At 33.4% G+C, this 19,087-nt stretch overlaps 1 protein-coding gene across 2 annotated transcripts; it reads left to right on the forward strand.

The window, feature by feature from the left end:
- Positions 1 to 1,278: 1,278 nt before the first annotated feature.
- LOC114264233 (calcium-dependent protein kinase 13) lies at positions 1,279 to 10,838 on the forward strand. Of its 2 annotated transcripts, XR_003629888.2 has the most exons (8): positions 1,310 to 2,161; positions 3,406 to 3,549; positions 3,806 to 3,958; positions 7,800 to 7,915; positions 7,994 to 8,161; positions 8,883 to 9,113; positions 9,193 to 9,498; positions 10,335 to 10,838. XR_003629888.2 is itself a non-coding variant. In XM_028204827.2 (7 exons), the coding sequence occupies exons 1-7, from the start codon at positions 1,531 to 1,533 to the stop codon at positions 9,337 to 9,339; spliced, it is 1,590 nt and encodes a 529-aa protein (XP_028060628.2). In that variant the 5' UTR covers positions 1,279 to 1,530; the 3' UTR covers positions 9,340 to 9,992. The 2 variants fall into 2 exon arrangements, 1 of the variants encoding a protein (XP_028060628.2); XM_028204827.2 differs by lacking the exon at positions 10,335 to 10,838 and having other exon boundaries at positions 1,279 to 2,161; positions 9,193 to 9,992.
- Positions 10,839 to 19,087: the final 8,249 nt, after the last annotated feature.

Consider the following 19,087-nt stretch of genomic DNA (forward strand, 5'->3'; position numbering starts at 1 on the left):
TATTTGAATTGTTTATTATCCTCAAATGATTTTTAATTTTTAATCTTCTATTAACTACTTTTTATTTATTGTGAGTCGATTTTTTTTTTTTTTTTAAACTTCTACATTTATTTTTTAATTTTTTTAATCATGTAAGAATAACTTGCATTTTTTTTTTAAATATGCATTGATTAGAAATTTAAGGACTCAAAGATAAAAATTAAAATTTGTTAATAATATTTTAACAATTTAGAGATAAATAGTTTTCTTACATATGAATAAATAAGTAGGGCAAATTGCTAGAAATAAAAATATAATCCATTTGTTTCAACTTAAAAAAAGAAAAGAAAAAAGAAATTTAAATAATAAATATATTAATTAAAATTGATAAATATTTATTTCTTTAAATAGTGTAAAATAAGTCTTATAAGTATTATATTAATTTTTAGAATCTTATATTAAATAGCTTATTAGTTTAAAAAGGTAATATGATCATTTTGGATTGAAAAATAACAACGCTTGTGCTATATTAATGGACTGAGAGAATTTTAATATTACCAGTAAAAATATAGGAGGTTTCTGTAATAAAGAGATAATATAATATAAAAAAAACCAAAAAAATAAAATAAAAAATTACTCTTAACGGAATTACCAAAACAAGCATTAGTAATTACCCAAAAAGAATTCTCGCGGTATTATGCCGTCGTTTGAGATATGGATTATTAGTTTTTAATTTTTTGGTTTTTTTTATTATTTTAATTTGGAATTAAAAAGTTTTATTTGAGATAAATTTTTTAATTTTTTAAACTTTAATAAGAGAAAAAATGAAATAATTATGATTTATATGTGATATTTTATCTTATTGAATTAAAAAATTTATTTTTATTTTTTGTGATTAAAGTAGTCTCAACTCAATCCAAACTTTCATGTCAAACTATATATATATATATATATATATTAGGATATGCTCGTAATTGTTGAAATAAAAATATAATTATTGGGTTAAAATAAAAATTATGGAGCTAAAATGTAATTTATTCAATTTGTTGAGAAAAAAAATTGAGGTAAAAATATAAATAAATGATCTGTATGATTTTGATTTTTAAATTAATTTTATAATTAAATTTTTAAAAAGAATTTGCTCAACTTAAATTTTGTTTGATTGTATATATTAAAAATTAAAAATAATATTTATAAATTTAAAATTCAAAATTTACTTGGTTTAAAATTTTCAAAAATAGTTTTTAAAATTTTAATTTGTATTTTATATATATATATATATATTTAAAAATAAAACGCGCTCTATAAAAATAAAAAAAAATTAAAAACTCTGTGCTGTTGCCGTACAGAGCAAACCCCCTCTCTCTCTCTCTCTCTCTCTCTGCAAATCACATTCAGTCTACTACTCTACTCCTTACCCTACAGCTCCAGATCACTTTCTCTCTCTCTACAAATGCTGATTCTCACTGTTATCATGTGCAGACCTAGTTAGGTCAGGGTTAGGTGGCTTTGCGGAGATTCGATTTTGGTTCCAAATCTGGAATCGATTCCATGGGAAACTGCTGCAGATCTCCGGCCGCAGTCGCCAGGGAGGACGTCAAGTCTTCAAACTTCTCCGGTCACGGCGACGCCCGGAAGGATCGCTCCGGCGGAGCCACAGCGAAGAAGACGATCACTGTCCTCACTGACGTTTCAGAGGAGAACATCGAGGAGAAGTACTTGGTCGATAGAGAGCTCGGTCGAGGCGAGTTCGGAGTCACGTACCTCTGCATTGAACGCGACACGAAGGAGTTGTTGGCTTGCAAGTCGATTTCGAAGCGGAAGCTTCGGACGGCGGTGGATGTGGAGGATGTGAGGAGAGAGGTGGCGATTATGAAGCATTTGCCGAAAGATTCGAGTATTGTGAGCTTCAAGGAGGCTTGTGAGGATGATAATGCGGTTCATTTGGTGATGGAGTTGTGTGAGGGAGGCGAGTTGTTCGATCGGATTGTTGCGCGAGGGCATTATACGGAGCGTGCTGCGGCGGCTGTTACTAGAACGATTGTGGAGGTTGTGCAGCTGTGTCATAGACATGGAGTGATTCACAGAGATTTGAAGCCTGAGAACTTCTTGTTTGCGAGTAAGAAGGAGAATTCGCCTTTAAAAGCGATTGATTTTGGCTTGTCAATCTTCTTTAAGCCAGGTGAGAATTAAACTGTTTTGGGATAAATATTTCAATTTAGCTGTACATTATATCAATTGTTTCAGAATTTAGATATTAAAGTATATTCTAATTTTAGTTGGATGTGTCATAATAACAAATTTTGGTCATTTTCTTGATCATTCACGTGAATGGAGAAGTTCTATAAACAAGTGGTTAAGTTTGTTGACAAGTTCTATTTGGCTCATTGGAATGAGAGGGAATGGAATGGAATGGTGATTCCTTAAACTTTCTTCTGGAATGACCCTTACCTTAAAATGGTGAAAGATGATTCTGTTTGTAATGCATTTGTCATTATTTTTTACTCTAACCAAACACGATAATGAATATTTTGATGGAAGGATCATTCCACTGAACCAAACATTACCTAACAACTTTTGTTTGTACCTAACAACTTTTGTTTGTGTGGTAAAATTTGCAGAGATCATATAGAAAGAAAATCATAGTGATTTACACTTATAAAGTAATTTTTAGAAACGTGTTATAAATGAGGTCTGACGAGTTTGCTTCGATATAGTGAAGCTAGAGTTGGTTTGCACTCTCATTAGAGCACATAGAATGCTGTTGCGGTCACCTTCTCAAATTTGTAAATTGAGAGGTTTCATAAGCAGAGATGCCTAAAGCACATAGACCATGTTTTACTTTGGCTGAGGTGAGTTTGATGCCTCAAAGCGAGCTAATATTGTTATACAGCAAGTACTGAAATCTTTTCTGAAAACATAATTTAACAGTTTTGCAGTATAGGAACTTGATTCTTACTATCAATGCTGCAAGAATTGCACAACAATTCAACAATCTGATGTTGATTCTACTGAGATTTTACTGTCTATAGATTTAGCTATGAGCAGCATGGTTTTTGAGTCAAGAATCTTTAGTAGTCATTTTTGAAATCATTGTCTCTCACTTTTACATTTATATATATATGGAGGCCAGATGCATATGTACGTAACTAGCAGATTTCCCATGTTCATTGACATATTGATTATATGTTTCCTTCAAATGTGGCCTCCTTTCTGATTTATGGTTAATGAGATGTTTGCAAAAGAAAATGGGTAATAGAGCCATTTAAATAGGAGGCTAGAAATCCTTGGCATTTTATTTTATCTCTGTACTATACCTATCAAAGGAAAAAAAAAAGAAAAAAGAAGAAGATAAAGAGGCCAGTTATTTTTATTTTTGTATTTGCAGTTATGCTATTTAGCTCTAATTTTTTCAAACATTTTTAGGTGAAAGGTTCTCTGAAATTGTTGGAAGCCCATATTACATGGCACCAGAGGTGCTCAAGCGGAATTATGGACCAGAAATAGACATATGGAGTGCAGGAGTAGTACTCTACATATTATTGTGTGGGGTTCCTCCATTTTGGGCTGGTAAATATATTCCTACAGACTTCTCTCCATCTGTCTGTGTTTGTGTTTGTGTCTCTGTGTGTATGTGTGTGTGTGTGTGTGAAGGTTTGTTGTGTTGGCACTTGGCATATTTACATTATTATGTTTTTGCTTCATGGGAGCAGACATTTATATTTTTGTCACCGTGATTCCCTTTCCATGATGTGTGACCTAATTCTATCCTCTTCTACCAGTAGAAATTGTTTCCCATCTGGCTAAAGCTAGTTTTCCCATGCAGAATCTGAACAAGGTGTTGCACAGGCCATTCTTCGTGGGATAATAGATTTCAAACGGGAACCATGGCCAAATATTTCGGAGAGTGCTAAGAGTTTGGTTCAGCAGATGTTGGAGCCTGATCCAAAGCTTCGACTAACTGCAAAACAAGTCCTTGGTATGTTAGCTCTTGTTTTTCCTTTCAGATTGCCGTGCATGAAGGATCTATATTGTATTGTATCTTGAAAATATTTGCATTTGGTTAAAATTTAATTTCTCTTACCCTATTTTCTTCATATTTCCTGCTACTTAGCATATTACCTGCAGGGAGGATGCATGGCATCTTGGGATAGTCTGCATTTGAATGTTAGCTGCATCGTTTGTGTGATAATCTTCTGGTAGAGGTGTAATGCCCCTTTATGAACAACAATGGCAAATCAACAATTTTACCTAGAGCATGTCTAAGGCATCTTCTAATGAAAATTAGGTTTAACTTGACTCTTATTTCGATGTTTCTTTTGAGTTACTTTGGCTTGGTGGGGGTCATCAATGAGTCTTGTGATCTGTGAAATTGTGTTTTTGGGTCTCGTATAGGAACTTTGTTATTATGTCTATAACGTTCTTCATGGTCTTAGTAGTGGAGTTGAATTTTACTTGCAAAAAAATAAAATAAAAAATGAGGAGTTGTTTTTGAGAATCTATGTCGAGCTTTTGAAATTTTGTTTGACGTATTATCTATGTTATGCACTCGTTTATGAGTATTGGATGTGGGCACGTGTTCAAGCGTCAGATCTTCTTAAGCCAAAATATTTGGATATTGAGATATGCATCCAAAAGTTGGATATGAATGCGGGGACACACCATAATCACTAATATATATTGCATATTGTATAATATTCTTAGATAAGATGTAAATTATTAGAAATTATTTTGAATTAAATGAGATTTAAGGAAAAAATGAAATTTATATCACATTCATGTGAGAAGCTAGAAAAGTTATTTTTACTAGCAAAAGTGAGTGCCTTTTCTTAAAACATCATAAAAAATTAGAGGATGTTGGACGCATAGGCCATACCCTTACCTATGTCATATCAGGTGGACATGGGTACACTGCTGAAGTAGATGAGTCCATGTGATGTGTTATGCAGTCTTACCTTAAAGAGGTAAATTCTATGGAATTTTTGGTGAGATTCGTATATCCCCTGTTTCCTATTCATTTTCTTTTTCAATAAAGCACAATTTTCAGATTATTATTGATAACAACTCTGATTTCATCCACAAAGCCCTACCTAATCAATCCCCAATCATTTCCATTCCTTCCCCCAAAAGCTTTGGCTATTGGCTTGAAGAAAAAGACCATAAAATACCTACCAACCTTATGCTGATTCTTGAAATTATTTTTTGCAACCACCCACTTGCAAACTAAGCCATAATTACCCTTTTTTTATGTAGAAACCCTAGAGACCTTCTTTTACCTTTTAGAAATCCTAGCGACTTTCCGTAGCCAAAGCCCACTGATGTCCACTTGTTGTATAGGCAGTCTTTTGTCATTGTCAATGGAAGCGACTTTCCTAAAGTTGTTATACATTGGATTTTTTTTTTTTATAAATTTTAGAATTTGCCAAATACTAGGAATGTGAGAAAAAAGGTCTAAAATGAACCTAGTCCTCCTTTGTGGTCATTGTCAATGGCTACATTTACAACGTTCTGTCAATACCAGTGTTGACAGAAAACACTAATACCCTAGGGAATTACATTTTGGAGCACAAGTTTTGAAAAACATGATACACTTGCATTACAAAACGGTAAATTTAGTGATGCGATCTCAAAAATTTTTTCTAATATATTTCCTAAAGGTTTCCTTAAGAGTAAAAAAAGTCAGATGTAATGAACTAGAATGCAAACTGAGTGAAATTTTGACAGGACAAATCATAAAAAATGAGTCATAATGCTTATAGAAATATGTTGCTACATGACTATCTTCTTTTTTTTTAAAAAAAGCCTACATTTTGTTAGATGTTTTATTATTGTTAAAAGAAAATTGCCTTAGAAGTACCTTCAATTCTTATAGTGTAACCTGTACAAGTCTACTCCTATTGTACCACATTTTAGAGCATGTGGCATATCACATTCCCGTTCCACGTATCAAAAAGGTCCGCATCCCAGGTGACATAGTCCGATACATACTCCACCACTATGATAGATTCTACTTTACTTTTAGCATTCTTATTTGTCATGTCAAATTTTACATGCATTTTCTACGATTCTATGTAGCTTACAAGCAAATTATTTAAGAAATTTGAAACAAATCCATTTAAGAGTTTGATTTGATTTTCATGAAAATTAACAACATATATTTTTTTTTTCTTTTTGATTTCAGAATTGTATTATATTGGAACTTGGATAATACCCATAAAGAATTCATCAAATTTAATCTACCACTATCAGCAACATGTGAAGACTCATAATCTGAGACGAACACTTTTATGGAGGCTTGTGGACACACACACTCTACGGACACTCCTAAAAGCGTGCCCAACACTTATTCAATGTGTCATAATATTGGATCCTTTACAAACACTTTGTGGACACTTGAATCTTCTATACACTCGTATGATGAATCTATTCATAGGAACAATATTATGCATTCTTATTTATCCACAAAAAAAGAAAAAAAGAAGCAATATTATGCATTCTTCATAATGCAACTCGTGCACTTCCAATATGCTTAGAAATATTTATAAGATGAATATATCATGTGTATTTCAATGTTTTACAATTGCCTTGCATTATTTAGAATGCAATTGTTATGTGAATGATATCTTGATGTTTAAGTTAAGGAATATATGGTTTTTAATTCTAAGTAGCATTATGTTGTTATTATTTTTATTATATGTTTGACATATAATAAATTCATAAAATATAAAATTTTAACATGTCCTATGCATCTGCTTTTTATTTATTTATTTATTTTTAAATCGCCATGTTGGAGTGTCCATCTCTATGCTACTTCATAACAGATCAGGACCTCTCGCAGACGAATACACCTGTAAGAATTTTGTTAAATTTAGTCCAACACCATAATTGGTTAAGAACTGTCACTAATCACTAATCATCAATCAGAGCTCCTCCATTTACCCTTGCATAGTCACCACTCAAAGACAGATCTTGAAACTTTGTACCATCACATCAACACAAAATATTGCCTTTATTATGTTCATATATTATATATATGTGTGTGCGCGCGCCCTAGTTTTGGGTTAATTTGAGAATATAGGCATAATAATAAATATTTTTGTTGTTGAATGCAAGATTTTTTCGGGAAATTTCAATGTGGATGGTGTTTTCTTTATCAGTCTATTTTATTGTTGATAGTAATTTCTTTGTTGTGGATGTAAAGTGATGGAATAAATGATAAAATGATATTTATTAATATTTAAATGAATATTAATATGTGACAGGTATCTCATGTTCAGCATACTTATGCATTGGGAAGTAATACATGGCTTTAATATTGCTTTGCATATAGTATGATATGGAAATGGAAATTTAAGCATTATACTATATAAATGTTAATCTTTCAAAGTAAAAATCGCTTTAGCTCCATATTCTATTATTTGGGTGGTATATAATGCTCTAAAACATAGAAGAGCACTTTATATTTTGTTGTTTAGTAAATTTATGACTTACAATGTCTTTTTAAGTTCTAGCTGAAAACCAAAGAGAATGCCAGAAACATGACATTAAGAGAAAGGGTCTTGGTGTCTGATACACTTGTGAATGTATCTATAGATTATATATGGATATATTGTCATGTGTTTAGGTATTTAAAACATTAATGCAGCATACCTGCTTTAGTAGATAATGAATATTGTGGATGGAGTTGTACCCACAGATTGTGGGTTAATGTTTTTTTTATGGAAGCATATGTATGAGTGTTAAGTACATGTTAAACAATTGAAGTTGCATGTTTGGATGTAGTAGTGTCTCGCCTTAATTTAGGTTCCCTTTTCTCACAGAGCATGCTTGGCTTCAAAATGCCAAAAAAGCTCCAAATGTTCCACTTGGTGATGTTGTCAAGTCAAGATTGAAGCAGTTCTCGATGATGAATAGGTTCAAGAGGAAGGCCCTGAGGGTTAGTTCATCAACACCTTTATATTATTTTTTGTGATACTTGTTTCAATAAACATCGTAATGTAACTTCCATATGTAGGTTATTACTGATTTCTTATCCATTGAAGAAGTTGAAGACATCAAGGAAACGTTCAGAAAGATAGACACTGATAATGACGGTATTGTTTCTATTGAAGAACTAAAAATTGGTCTTCAAAAGCTTGGTTCACAGCTTGCAGAGTCTGAACTACAAATGCTTATTGAAGCTGTAAGTCTTAATGCACTTTGTGCCTGAATATCATTTATCTTTTCAACTTTCATCAATTGTGCAATTACAAACATCAAGTATGTCTAATAGCTAGTTAATCCATTGTTGGCAAATCACGAATTGAATTGTGAATCGAATCATAAGATTCTCTTTATTTAATATAATATATAATTTTATGTATATACATATATATATATGAAAATGCAGAGTGTTTAAAATGAAATAAATATCAATATAACTAAATTATATATTCATATAAAATCTTGTCTACCAATACGTTCAATCTTTTGATAGAGGCAAAAAAGAGTCTTTTTATGCATTATGGAATTGAACTGAATCGCAGTGAATCACATTCAATTTTCAATTCAACATAAAGATTTGAATTGTTTTTGTTGAAACTAGAATCTAATTGTATGAATTTCATACGAATCATGAGTCTTTACCTTTTGTTATTTGATTTGAAGTTCTGTTCGAAGTTCTTCTTTTTCATTTTTGTTCCCAATCATAGCTTGAACTCATGTTTTCTTTGACTTTATGGATCATGTTGTAGACTTCCAGTTAAACAATTGGAAGACATCAGAATAGTTAAAACTAGTTACCAGTTAATTCTAACAGGTGCTGGAGTTATCATGAAATTCTCTCTTTTAGATTTGAATTATCATGAAATGTTCTCTCTTTTAGATTTGAAAATATCTTGACCGGACAAGGATGTTGACAACAGGTAGATACTAATGGGAAAGGAACCTTGGACTGTGGAGAGTTTGTTGCTGTTTCCCTGTATCTACAAAGAATGGCTAATGATGAGCATCTCCGAAAGGCTTTCTCCTACTTTGACAAGGATGGTAATGGTTTCATCGAGCCAGATGAGCTTCGGGATGCCTTGATGGAAGATGGAGTGGATGATTGTACAAATGTAGCAAATGACATCTTCCATGAGGTTGACACAGACAAGGTGAAAAGGCCCAACATTTTCCATTAAACCATTTTCAACCAACAGTTTTGGATCTTACTTTATTTTTGTGTGAATACAGGATGGGCGAATCAGCTATGATGAGTTTGTGGCTATGATGAAAACTGGGACAGATTGGAGAAAGGCTTCTCGACATTACTCAAGGGGGAGATTCAACAGTCTAAGCGTGAAGCTGATGAAGGATGGTTCTCTGAAATTGGGGGAGTAAGAGCCATGCATGGTTGATTTTCAGACACGCATACAAGAAAGTACTACAATCGTTACCCCATATATATTGAACTTGAACCTTCTTTCGTGATTATTTGTGGGACTTTATTGATTAGGTGGGGGCACTATTGATTGCTGGCTTCCGAGGACCATGGAGGGGGTAAGTACATATAATCTACCTCTTCAAAATGTTAAATGTGTAGAATTCACATGCCTTAAAGCCATGGTTACATCTGTGATTCTGTCCTAAGTGCTTCAACCTTCTGCCTGTATTTCTGGTTGACAATGTGACATTGTTGGACTCTCTCTAGTGTTGTGGCATATTCTTCTTGGAGAAATATGAAGGCCTTGCAGCGGACTTCTGTAAATAAACGATACATGCACTTGACATCCACACACACAGACTTGTCAGGAATTTTTGTTTTTGTTTTTGTTTTTTTGTTTTTGTTTTTGTTTTTTGTTTTTTTGCACAGCATACTAGGGAACAACTAGTTTACATATTGGTTTGGCTTTAAACACCAAGTAGTTGTATGCTTATATACAATGTGGTCATGCTTCAAGCCTTGTGTAGGAACAATTTGTGCTAGATTGTAAAATTTCATGTGTTCTTTTGTTTTTTATTTTTGTAATGTGAGACTTGTGTTAATTTCTCAATTTCTAGTTGACAATGGCCCTGTTTGGTGCAGTTTAAAAGCTGCTTATTTCAGCTTTCAGCTTAATTTAAGCTATTTTGATGTGTTTGGTTTAGCTTATAGCTTATAGCATATAGCTTTTTGGAAGTTAGAAATCAGTTTATTCTTTGAATAGGGCAGAAGATGCTTAATTTATAAGTCAGAAATCAGCTTATATTCATAGTTATAAGTTATAAGCTGTTTAGGCATAAGCTATAAGCACTTTCCCACAGCTCTACCAAACAGGGCCAATAAGTTGAGGCACAAGCAGAGAGATGATAGCTGACAATATGGTGAGCAGGACTTGATGTTCTTTCTTTTACAGCTACCAGCCGAGGCAAAGATTCCAACCCCAGCCCAGGAGTTTGGAGGTGTGTCATGGACCACCTTGGGCTAGCATTCTCACCATGGGACAAAAAAGGGATTTTGTGTTACAGGTACACCTACGGAGTCATGTATCAGTTACTATGCGGGCTCATGTGTGTGTTCCATATGTTGTTAGAGTAGCCGGTATACCATATACTTTATATCTTAACTGTAAGTCTTTTACTAACAGTAGAGCTACAAAAAAATCTCTCCTCTTAATAACATCTTATACTAATACGGACAGACTCTTCCACTAGGGATGCTCCAATTCAATTGTTATTATTGTGTCAAATATTAGTGTTAGCTAATTGTGGCAAAACAATTAGCTTAGAGAGAGAGAGAGAGAGAGAGAGAGAGAGAGAGAGCCTGAACCCACATTTGAGGCACTTTGCACTTGATGATACATACTTTGATACATGATTTAATTACAACATTAAAATGGGTCATGTGTGTCCCCTCTTTTGTATTTTCTTATTGTTTATTTTGTGTCGATTAACACACTAATACACAAATTTAATCATTTCATTGGAGATGTTTTAATTAAGTAGCCAACTTTAATCAAATGTAAAGCTGGCAGTTTCGTTTGTATTTGAGAAACATGTTTTGAGATAAAAAGTACGAAAATTTATTTGGTTTGGTTTTTTTTCAAAAGATGTTTTGAAAAATTATTTTGAGAGAGATTTTTGAAAAAAGTGATTGATTTGATGTGTATGAGAGATTTGTTTGGAAAATTTGTAAATCAAACAAGTTATGAAAAAAAAATATGGAAAAATTTATTTAGTTTGATTATTTTTAAAAATTTATTTGTAAAAAATTTTTTTTAATTTTTTTTTGAGAAACACAAACTAAACAGGCCAAAATTGTTTGGCTGGTTAATTTATACGTCTGATCATCTAGATGGTACCAAGTAGTCCGGGTAGGGATTGGTCTCATGCCCTAATACAACTTGGTACAAAAAATGATTTAGACTCTATAAAGGTATCCTCTTTTTTTGTTTGTTTGTTTGTTGGTTGGTTTGTTAGATAAGATATTCTGAGTCAGTTTACGTAAGTTTTTATAGCCTGAACAAGTTTTTTGAAATAAGATTTATATCTTGCGATTCCTTGTCTCAAGATATGCTTGCTGGCTAAGGGATTTGAACTTAAAATCCGAGAAAAAGTAAATTTCCAAGCCACAATCATCCCTCACTAGACTAATCACCCGTGGTCAACTCTATAAAGGTAGGAATGGTCCCAAGCCCCTAATATTATTAGGGAGACAAAGGTGCCATCACAGGACTTGGGAAAAATTAATCAGTATGTTTGATTTTAGTTTTTTGAATTCAGTTTATTAAAAATTGAATTTTTTATTTTTTGTGTTTTTATTTTTATTTTTAGTGAATATTTTTAAAATTTTAAATATTTTTTTATAATTTTTTTAGATGCACTTTACTTAGAAGTATCTAAAAAGTATAATATTTTTGAAAAAATATTTTAAAAAAATTAATAAATATACAAAAATATAAAAAATATATTGAATATATATATATATATATTTATATTTTTGGTATTTAGTGAATATTTTAAAGATTTTTTCACGAAAATTATATTTTTGAAATGTATTTATGTTAGATGTGTCTAAAAATTTTAAAAATTACGTAAAATATTAAAAAAATTCTGTAAAAATAAAAAAAATACTCCCTCCGTCCCAAAATATTAGTCCCTTATTCCATTTTTCATTGTCCCAAAATATTAGTCCCTCTTCAAAAATCAAGTACAAAAATAATGTAAATTTCCTATTTTGCCCTTCTTTTAAATTAATAAACAATATAAAAAGTACAATTATGACATTGATATTCCCAAAAAATGTACTATCAAAAGGGTAATTTTGAAAAATCAGCTTTTTTCAAATGCAATAATTGTACTACCAAAAAAAGTTGAATTCCCCAAAAGGGACTATTATTTTGGGACGGAGGGAGTATGAAAAATAAGAAAATAAAATTTTCTAAATATGTTTTTAAAAAATTAGAAACAAACGTAGTCATTATGCCCTTGATAAGTGGGTTTTTTATGGTTTTTTTGCTAAATTAGTTATAAAAGGACAAAATAAATTAAAAAATTAATAAGATAAAATGTTACATTTAATTTATAATTATTTTATTTTCTTTTTTATAAAAATTAAAAAAGTTAACTCAATTTTTTTTTTAAACTCTATATTAAAATAGTTAAAAAATCAATCCCCTCTCGAAACAATCAAGAGTGATAAATATTTTGTGATACTGGACCACCACATCATTCTTGGCTCCATTCGTTTAAAATTGATTATTTTGAATAAAATGGGATTTCAATTATGAAACTTGATGCCAATTTTGTTAAACGTGAACAATCAAGTAATTGAAATTAAAGATGACATGATAGTCTCGAATCATTGTCATGTAGTAACTTCAAGTCATGGTTGGAGGAGTCCGGATCGTAAGTCGTCTTCCCTTGTCACCCTTCCTTTGGCACTCCAAAACGACGTCGTTGTGGAGTCAAATTTCAATTAAAAAAAAAAGAACAAAGACAAAACATAAGAGAAGAAGAAAGGCAGAGAAAGAGAGAAGGAGGAAGAAGAAGAAGAAGAAGAGGAGAGGAGGAGGATCGCAACCAAAAAAAAAAAAAATCTTCACACCCCTCCATTGCCGGCCACCTCTCCACTAGCTTCGGCGAGCCCCTAGCCCCTCCCTCCTCTCCAGCAACCCTCCCCCAGTTTCTCCCCCCTTACGGCGACCCTTCTTCAGCCGTACCATCCATCATCACACCATTTCTCAATTTCTTCATTTTCCATCCAAAACCCACCAAACCCATCTCCCTTTTCTCTCAGATGTATTGACCCACCTCAAACTTTGTCTTGTTCTTTCCTAAATTCCTACCAAATTTTGTGTTTCTGCTTTAAAGAGTCGAAGTGGAGGAAGATGAGACAATAATAGCATATTTCATTTTCTCTCTCTAACTTCTCTCTCAACTAAACCCACCAGATTCTCCTCTCCCTCTGTTTTTTTTTCCCTAGATCTAGAAGAAGAAAGAGAGGAGGAAGAAGAAAAGCAAGGAGGGGGTGATGTGGCTGGGAGAGGATCGTTGGAGGGGGAGGAGGGTTAGGGGGGTCGTCGGAGCTGTTGGGAAAGATACACACTGGAGAAGCATGAACTGTAAACAACAGTTTTGTCTCTGTTTTTTTTTTTTTTTTTAATTGAAATTTGGCCCCAAAACGATGTTGTTTTGGGGCGCTGTAGAAAGGGCGACAGGGGAAGGCGACCGACGATCTGGACTCATGGTTGGAGACCCTGACAAATGCTATCCTCATCATATTTTTCTCTCTTATATTTTATTATTATTATTGTTATTTGTCATTCTGGTCTTACATTGTGGATATACAGTGGCCTTGTTTGACAATTTAATTTTTTAGTTTCAAAATTAAAAAATTAAAAGTTAATAACTTATATTAAAAAATTAATTTTTTATTTTTTATTTTTTGTATATATTTTGGTAAAAAATTAAAAAATTACCTTAAATATATTATTTTTTTATTTTATATTTTAATTAAAAAATTATTAGAATAATATATTTCCAAATAAGGCCTAGTTTCTGAAAATATATCCTTTGGAAAATTATGCTCATTTTGTCTTGTTAGGCTGAGTTTGAGTTTCAACCACCAATCTCCATCCTAAACACACCACATGGAAGGAGACAAACAGAACATCAACATCTCTCACTCTCCTAATCCTCCAAATTGCCAAAGCCAAGCCATGCCATGCCCTAGAAAAAAAGTGAACGTGCAACCACTATCTTCAAAACTTAAATGCTTGAAACAATGGTTGCCGCCTAATCTTCAACTCAAATGGGCCCCGGATCCCTCTCGACCTTATATATAAAGAAGACTGCTATATATCATTTGTTCACTGCAGTACTTAGTAACACATTTTTTATTTTGAGGACAAATTTTCCTTTACTTTTCTATAGTTTAGATTATGTGCGATTTATTTTTTTTAATGTTTAGAAATAACCATATAACTTCTATGTAATTTGTTTATTGAAGTACACCGTTAAATATTTTGTCTAATTTAACAGTAATTGTTAAATATGTGGGAGACATACGAGAGTTATATACTCATTTTTAAATTTTAAAGGGATAAATTACACATAAAATAAAGCACATGGGTTAAATCGTACATGGAATAAAGTATATGGAGTTAAAAGTGCACTTAATCTTCCAAACAAATGATGAAAATATGGAAGTATTTAATTATTTTTCATTAAATCGTTAACAGGCCTAATGGTACACTTTAGTGTACAAACCACAAGAGGGTCATGTGGTTATTTCTAAATGTTGAAGATAAACCGCACATGATTTAAATTTCGAAGATTAAAGTGAAATTTACCCTTATTTTAATTAATTCTTTAATAATTATCTTCGAAACCATCATAAGTATTTATTCAGAAGGTTATATTAAAAAAAAAAAGTGACGATAAATCAGTGATATAGCATTCTTTTTATTTTTAAAGGATCAGAGCTCCACTTTCCTTGTAGACTTGTCTGTCAGAAAACTTCAAAACAAAAGGCCCCACTTTTTTCCAACTTTTTTCTTTTCCTTCATTGAATATGTTGCAATTTGCACGGTAATTGTGATAAATGAATGGATCAAATTGGGGCACTTCACACTATGTTTGGATCACATACTTGCGAAGAACGACGATAAGAAGAATATAAGGTGAAAGACGCTACAATTTGTTTATTTTGTAAGAACATGTGTGAAGGTATCATTTCAAATCGGATAAAAAAATAAATGAAAGAAGTTTTAATATTCATTGAATGGACTCTTTAAAAGTTGTCAAAGCTTAAATTCAAATTCTTTAAGTTGTGTTTGGATTATAAATTTGGATAAAAATTTGGATAAAGAAATAAAAGATGTGAGTGAAATGTAAATGAAATATATTTACATTTTAAAAAGAATGAAAAGAATTATTTAACTTTTTCATGAATGAGGTAGGTGTCATATATATATAATAGATTTATGATCAAATTTAGAAAATAATATAAATAAGAAAATAATACTAAATCGGTGATTGACATAAGCACAGATTATATACATAATACTAAAAATAAAAAAAATTTATGTACTCTAATTTTTATATTTAACACTCCCCCTCAAGCTGATGTGAAGATATTCAACAATCACAGCTTGCCAATAGATGACTAGAAGAAATCAAAAAAAAACTCAATGGCTAGTCCAAATAAATGTTACCGAACAAATTTGGTAGTCCACTAAATATAAAAAGGCCAAAAAAAGTGTTTAATACATCAATACCACACCCTATAAAAGGGGGAAAACAGGAATTGAATTGCACTAGAAGCGATGCCGAAGCATCTATGGCTAGGAAACACCCTGGTTGGCATCAGATATCGGAGCTAATGCCGGGAGATAGTTTATGATCGTGTTAGACCATTGTAAAACCGGTCAGAACTAATGTCGGAACAGTTTATGGTCATGCTAGACTGTCATAGGAACTGACCGGAATTAATGTCGGATAGTTTAAGGGGTCATGTTGAACAGTTGTAGAGATTAATCGAAATCAATGTCGAGACAGTTTAAAAGCGTCATGCCAGATTGATGTAGAGAACTGGATGTTGAATTAGTAAACGTGACACATACATAACTTATGACGTCGTGCTGAACGATAATAGCAACAGATGATTGAGTGTGCCAAATGGAGGCCTATTAGAATGTGCGTTGGGGGACGACTTACGTGGTATGCCATGGGGGAGCGACTTAGGTGGTTCACATGGTATATCACTATGTTCACCATAATATAGGTATAATACCTCCCTCAAAAAAAGAAAAAAAAAAGAAACTCAAATAGGTCTTAAGATAGAAACCTATTTGAGGTTGAAATAGAGGGAAAGACAAAGTGGAATAAAAATATACAAAAAATAGATTGCGAGTAAAAAAAATATGATAGAGATATTTGAGATATGAATAAACTAGTCGATAGAGAAAGAGATTACCACGAAGTGATACTGGAAAAAAATATGGCAGTGGAATGAGTTAAGGTTCGACAGGCAGCAAGGCAAGACTGCCGCACGCTACTGAAGCAAAATTATTAGGTACTTAACTTAACTCTGATATAAAAAAGAATGAAAATAATTATTTCGCCTTTCCATGAATAAGTTAGAGGCCATGTATATGTAATAGATTCATGATATAAAAATAAATAAATAAGGAAACGATATAAATAAGGAAACAATACTAAAGTAGTATTTGACACAATCAAAGATTATATACATAATATCAAAAATAAAAAAAAATTCTATATACTTTAATTTATATATTCAACATTTCACACATTTTTTTCATTTTCTTGTTCAAATCTTTATACAAATCAATGATCTAAATACAGCCTTAAGGAATGTACACTGAGGGCTTCTATATATCGTATCTTTTTTTCATCATTTTGCATCACTGGAGTACCTGGCAAGATATCATTTGCTTACATTAATTTTTTAATAATTTTTTTTAAACAAGAGAACCAATTACAGGTATTCATAAATCAATAATACATAGCATTTCTAATGTAAAAGAGGGTTAAGAAATGAAAAAAATGGAGCCAGGTCCAAAACCAGGAGCTCAAAATTTCCCATAATCATTCATTTTTTAAAAAGTGTAAAAATTTGGGGTGAGAATGGAACACATAGGTCCCATATGACTCTTTAGTCATTGATAAAAAAAATTGCATATCTGATCTTAAAACTTGATGACGATGTTACAAACAAATCGAACTCAAAAGATAAACATGTGTTCCACAATTTTGGCCACTTTCACTTCAAATTTAATTGAAAAAGAAAATAATAACAAAAGCCAAAAAAGTGCACACCACACCACTAGACAGAGATGAAGCAAACACCACTTTCAATTCATTAGAAGTGTTTGAATGAATCGCCAATGCAAGGCATTGGTGAATATTATAGTCTTTGGACTACAATGTCTACAAGACTGCACTACGAGATCACGCATTGTTGGGCCCACGGGAAGATTTGTTTGGTTTTATTTTTAGAATTTAATTATTATTTTTTCAATATTAGAAATTAATTTGGTGAAAATTAGGGTGATAAAACGAATCAAACTATTTGAACTAGAGTTATGTTTGATTGGTTAAAAATGTGTTTGGGATTGATTTGTTATATTTTTAAGCTAAATTTGAACATATTTTAAAATTTATTAAGTTTTCAAGTCAAACTTAAATAATTTAACAATTCGTTAAGCATATCTGAATTATAAAAAACTAAATTATTTGAATTTGACTCGTGTTCAATTTGTTAAATTTCTTCTTGATAAATTAGTCAAAATTGAACCCATTTTAAAACTTGTTCAGTTTTCAAGATAAGTTTAAACAATTTACTATTCAAATCAACTCAACTCCGTTTCTGCCTTAGTGAAAATGGATGCAATGGAGATCCTCCATTACAACTTTAAAATGGAGAAAATCACAATCCATGAAGATGATCACTAAAAACATATTTTTGAATTTTTGACAACTATGTTACACAAAACAAATAAAATCAAGAACTATTTTTGTAAGAAGGAAAAATGAAAACATTACGGTACCGTTTGGTAACACTTACGTTTTCAGTTTTCTATTTATATTTACAAAAAATTTAAAAACTCAAATAAAAACTTATTTGGTAAAATTTTTGATTTATAAATCAGTTGTCTCAGTTTATAAATTTAGCCAAAAAATGAAAACACAAAAAATGTGTTTTCATTTTGAGTTTTCAGTTTTTTTTTTTTTTTACCACCCAACACTAGCCATCACCCGCCACCATTTTCCACCACCGTCTTCCACCACCACCCCCCACCCCCCACGACCACGTGCCACCACCACTCACCACCCGTCTGCCACCATCAGCCACCAGCCACCACCAGCTATCACCCACCTGCCACCCACTCGCCACCACCACTACCCACCACCCACCTGCCATCCACCTACCACCACCAACCACCCGCCACAACCATCCACCGCCCGTCACCACCACCCGCCACCTACTTGCCACCACTACTCACAACCCACCTGCCACCACCATCCACCAACTGCCACCACTAGCCACCCACCACCACCAGCCACCTGCCACCCACCCGCCACCACCACCCACCACCCACCACCACAATCATCTACCACCCACCCGCCACCCACCTGCCACCACCACCCACCACCACCACCACCCACTCGCTACCACCGACCACCCGCCACCGTCACCCACCCACTCACCCACCACCACTACCACCCGCCACCCACTTGCCACCACCACCCACCACCCGCCACCACCCACTCACTACTACCCGCCACCGTCACCCACCCACCCACCACCCACCTGCCACCATCACCCACTACCCGCCACCACCACCATCACCACCCACTCGCTACCACCCGCCACCGTCACCCACCCACCCATCATCACCACCCACCCACCCACCACCACCCGCCATCCGCCATCCACATGCCACCACCACCCACCAACCGCCACCATTACCCGCCACCGTCACCCACCCACTCATCACCACCACCCGCCACCACCACCCGCCATCCGCCACCCACCTGCCACCACCACCCACCACTCGCTACCACCACCAGCCACCGTCACCCACCCACCCGCCACCAGCTACCCACTACCCACCATCACCACTTTCCACCACCGTCTTCC

This window comes from Camellia sinensis, chromosome 10, assembly GCF_055761805.1.
Source record: "Camellia sinensis isolate YWXY chromosome 10, ASM5576180v1, whole genome shotgun sequence".
In the NCBI taxonomy this organism is placed as follows: domain Eukaryota; kingdom Viridiplantae; phylum Streptophyta; class Magnoliopsida; order Ericales; family Theaceae; genus Camellia; species Camellia sinensis.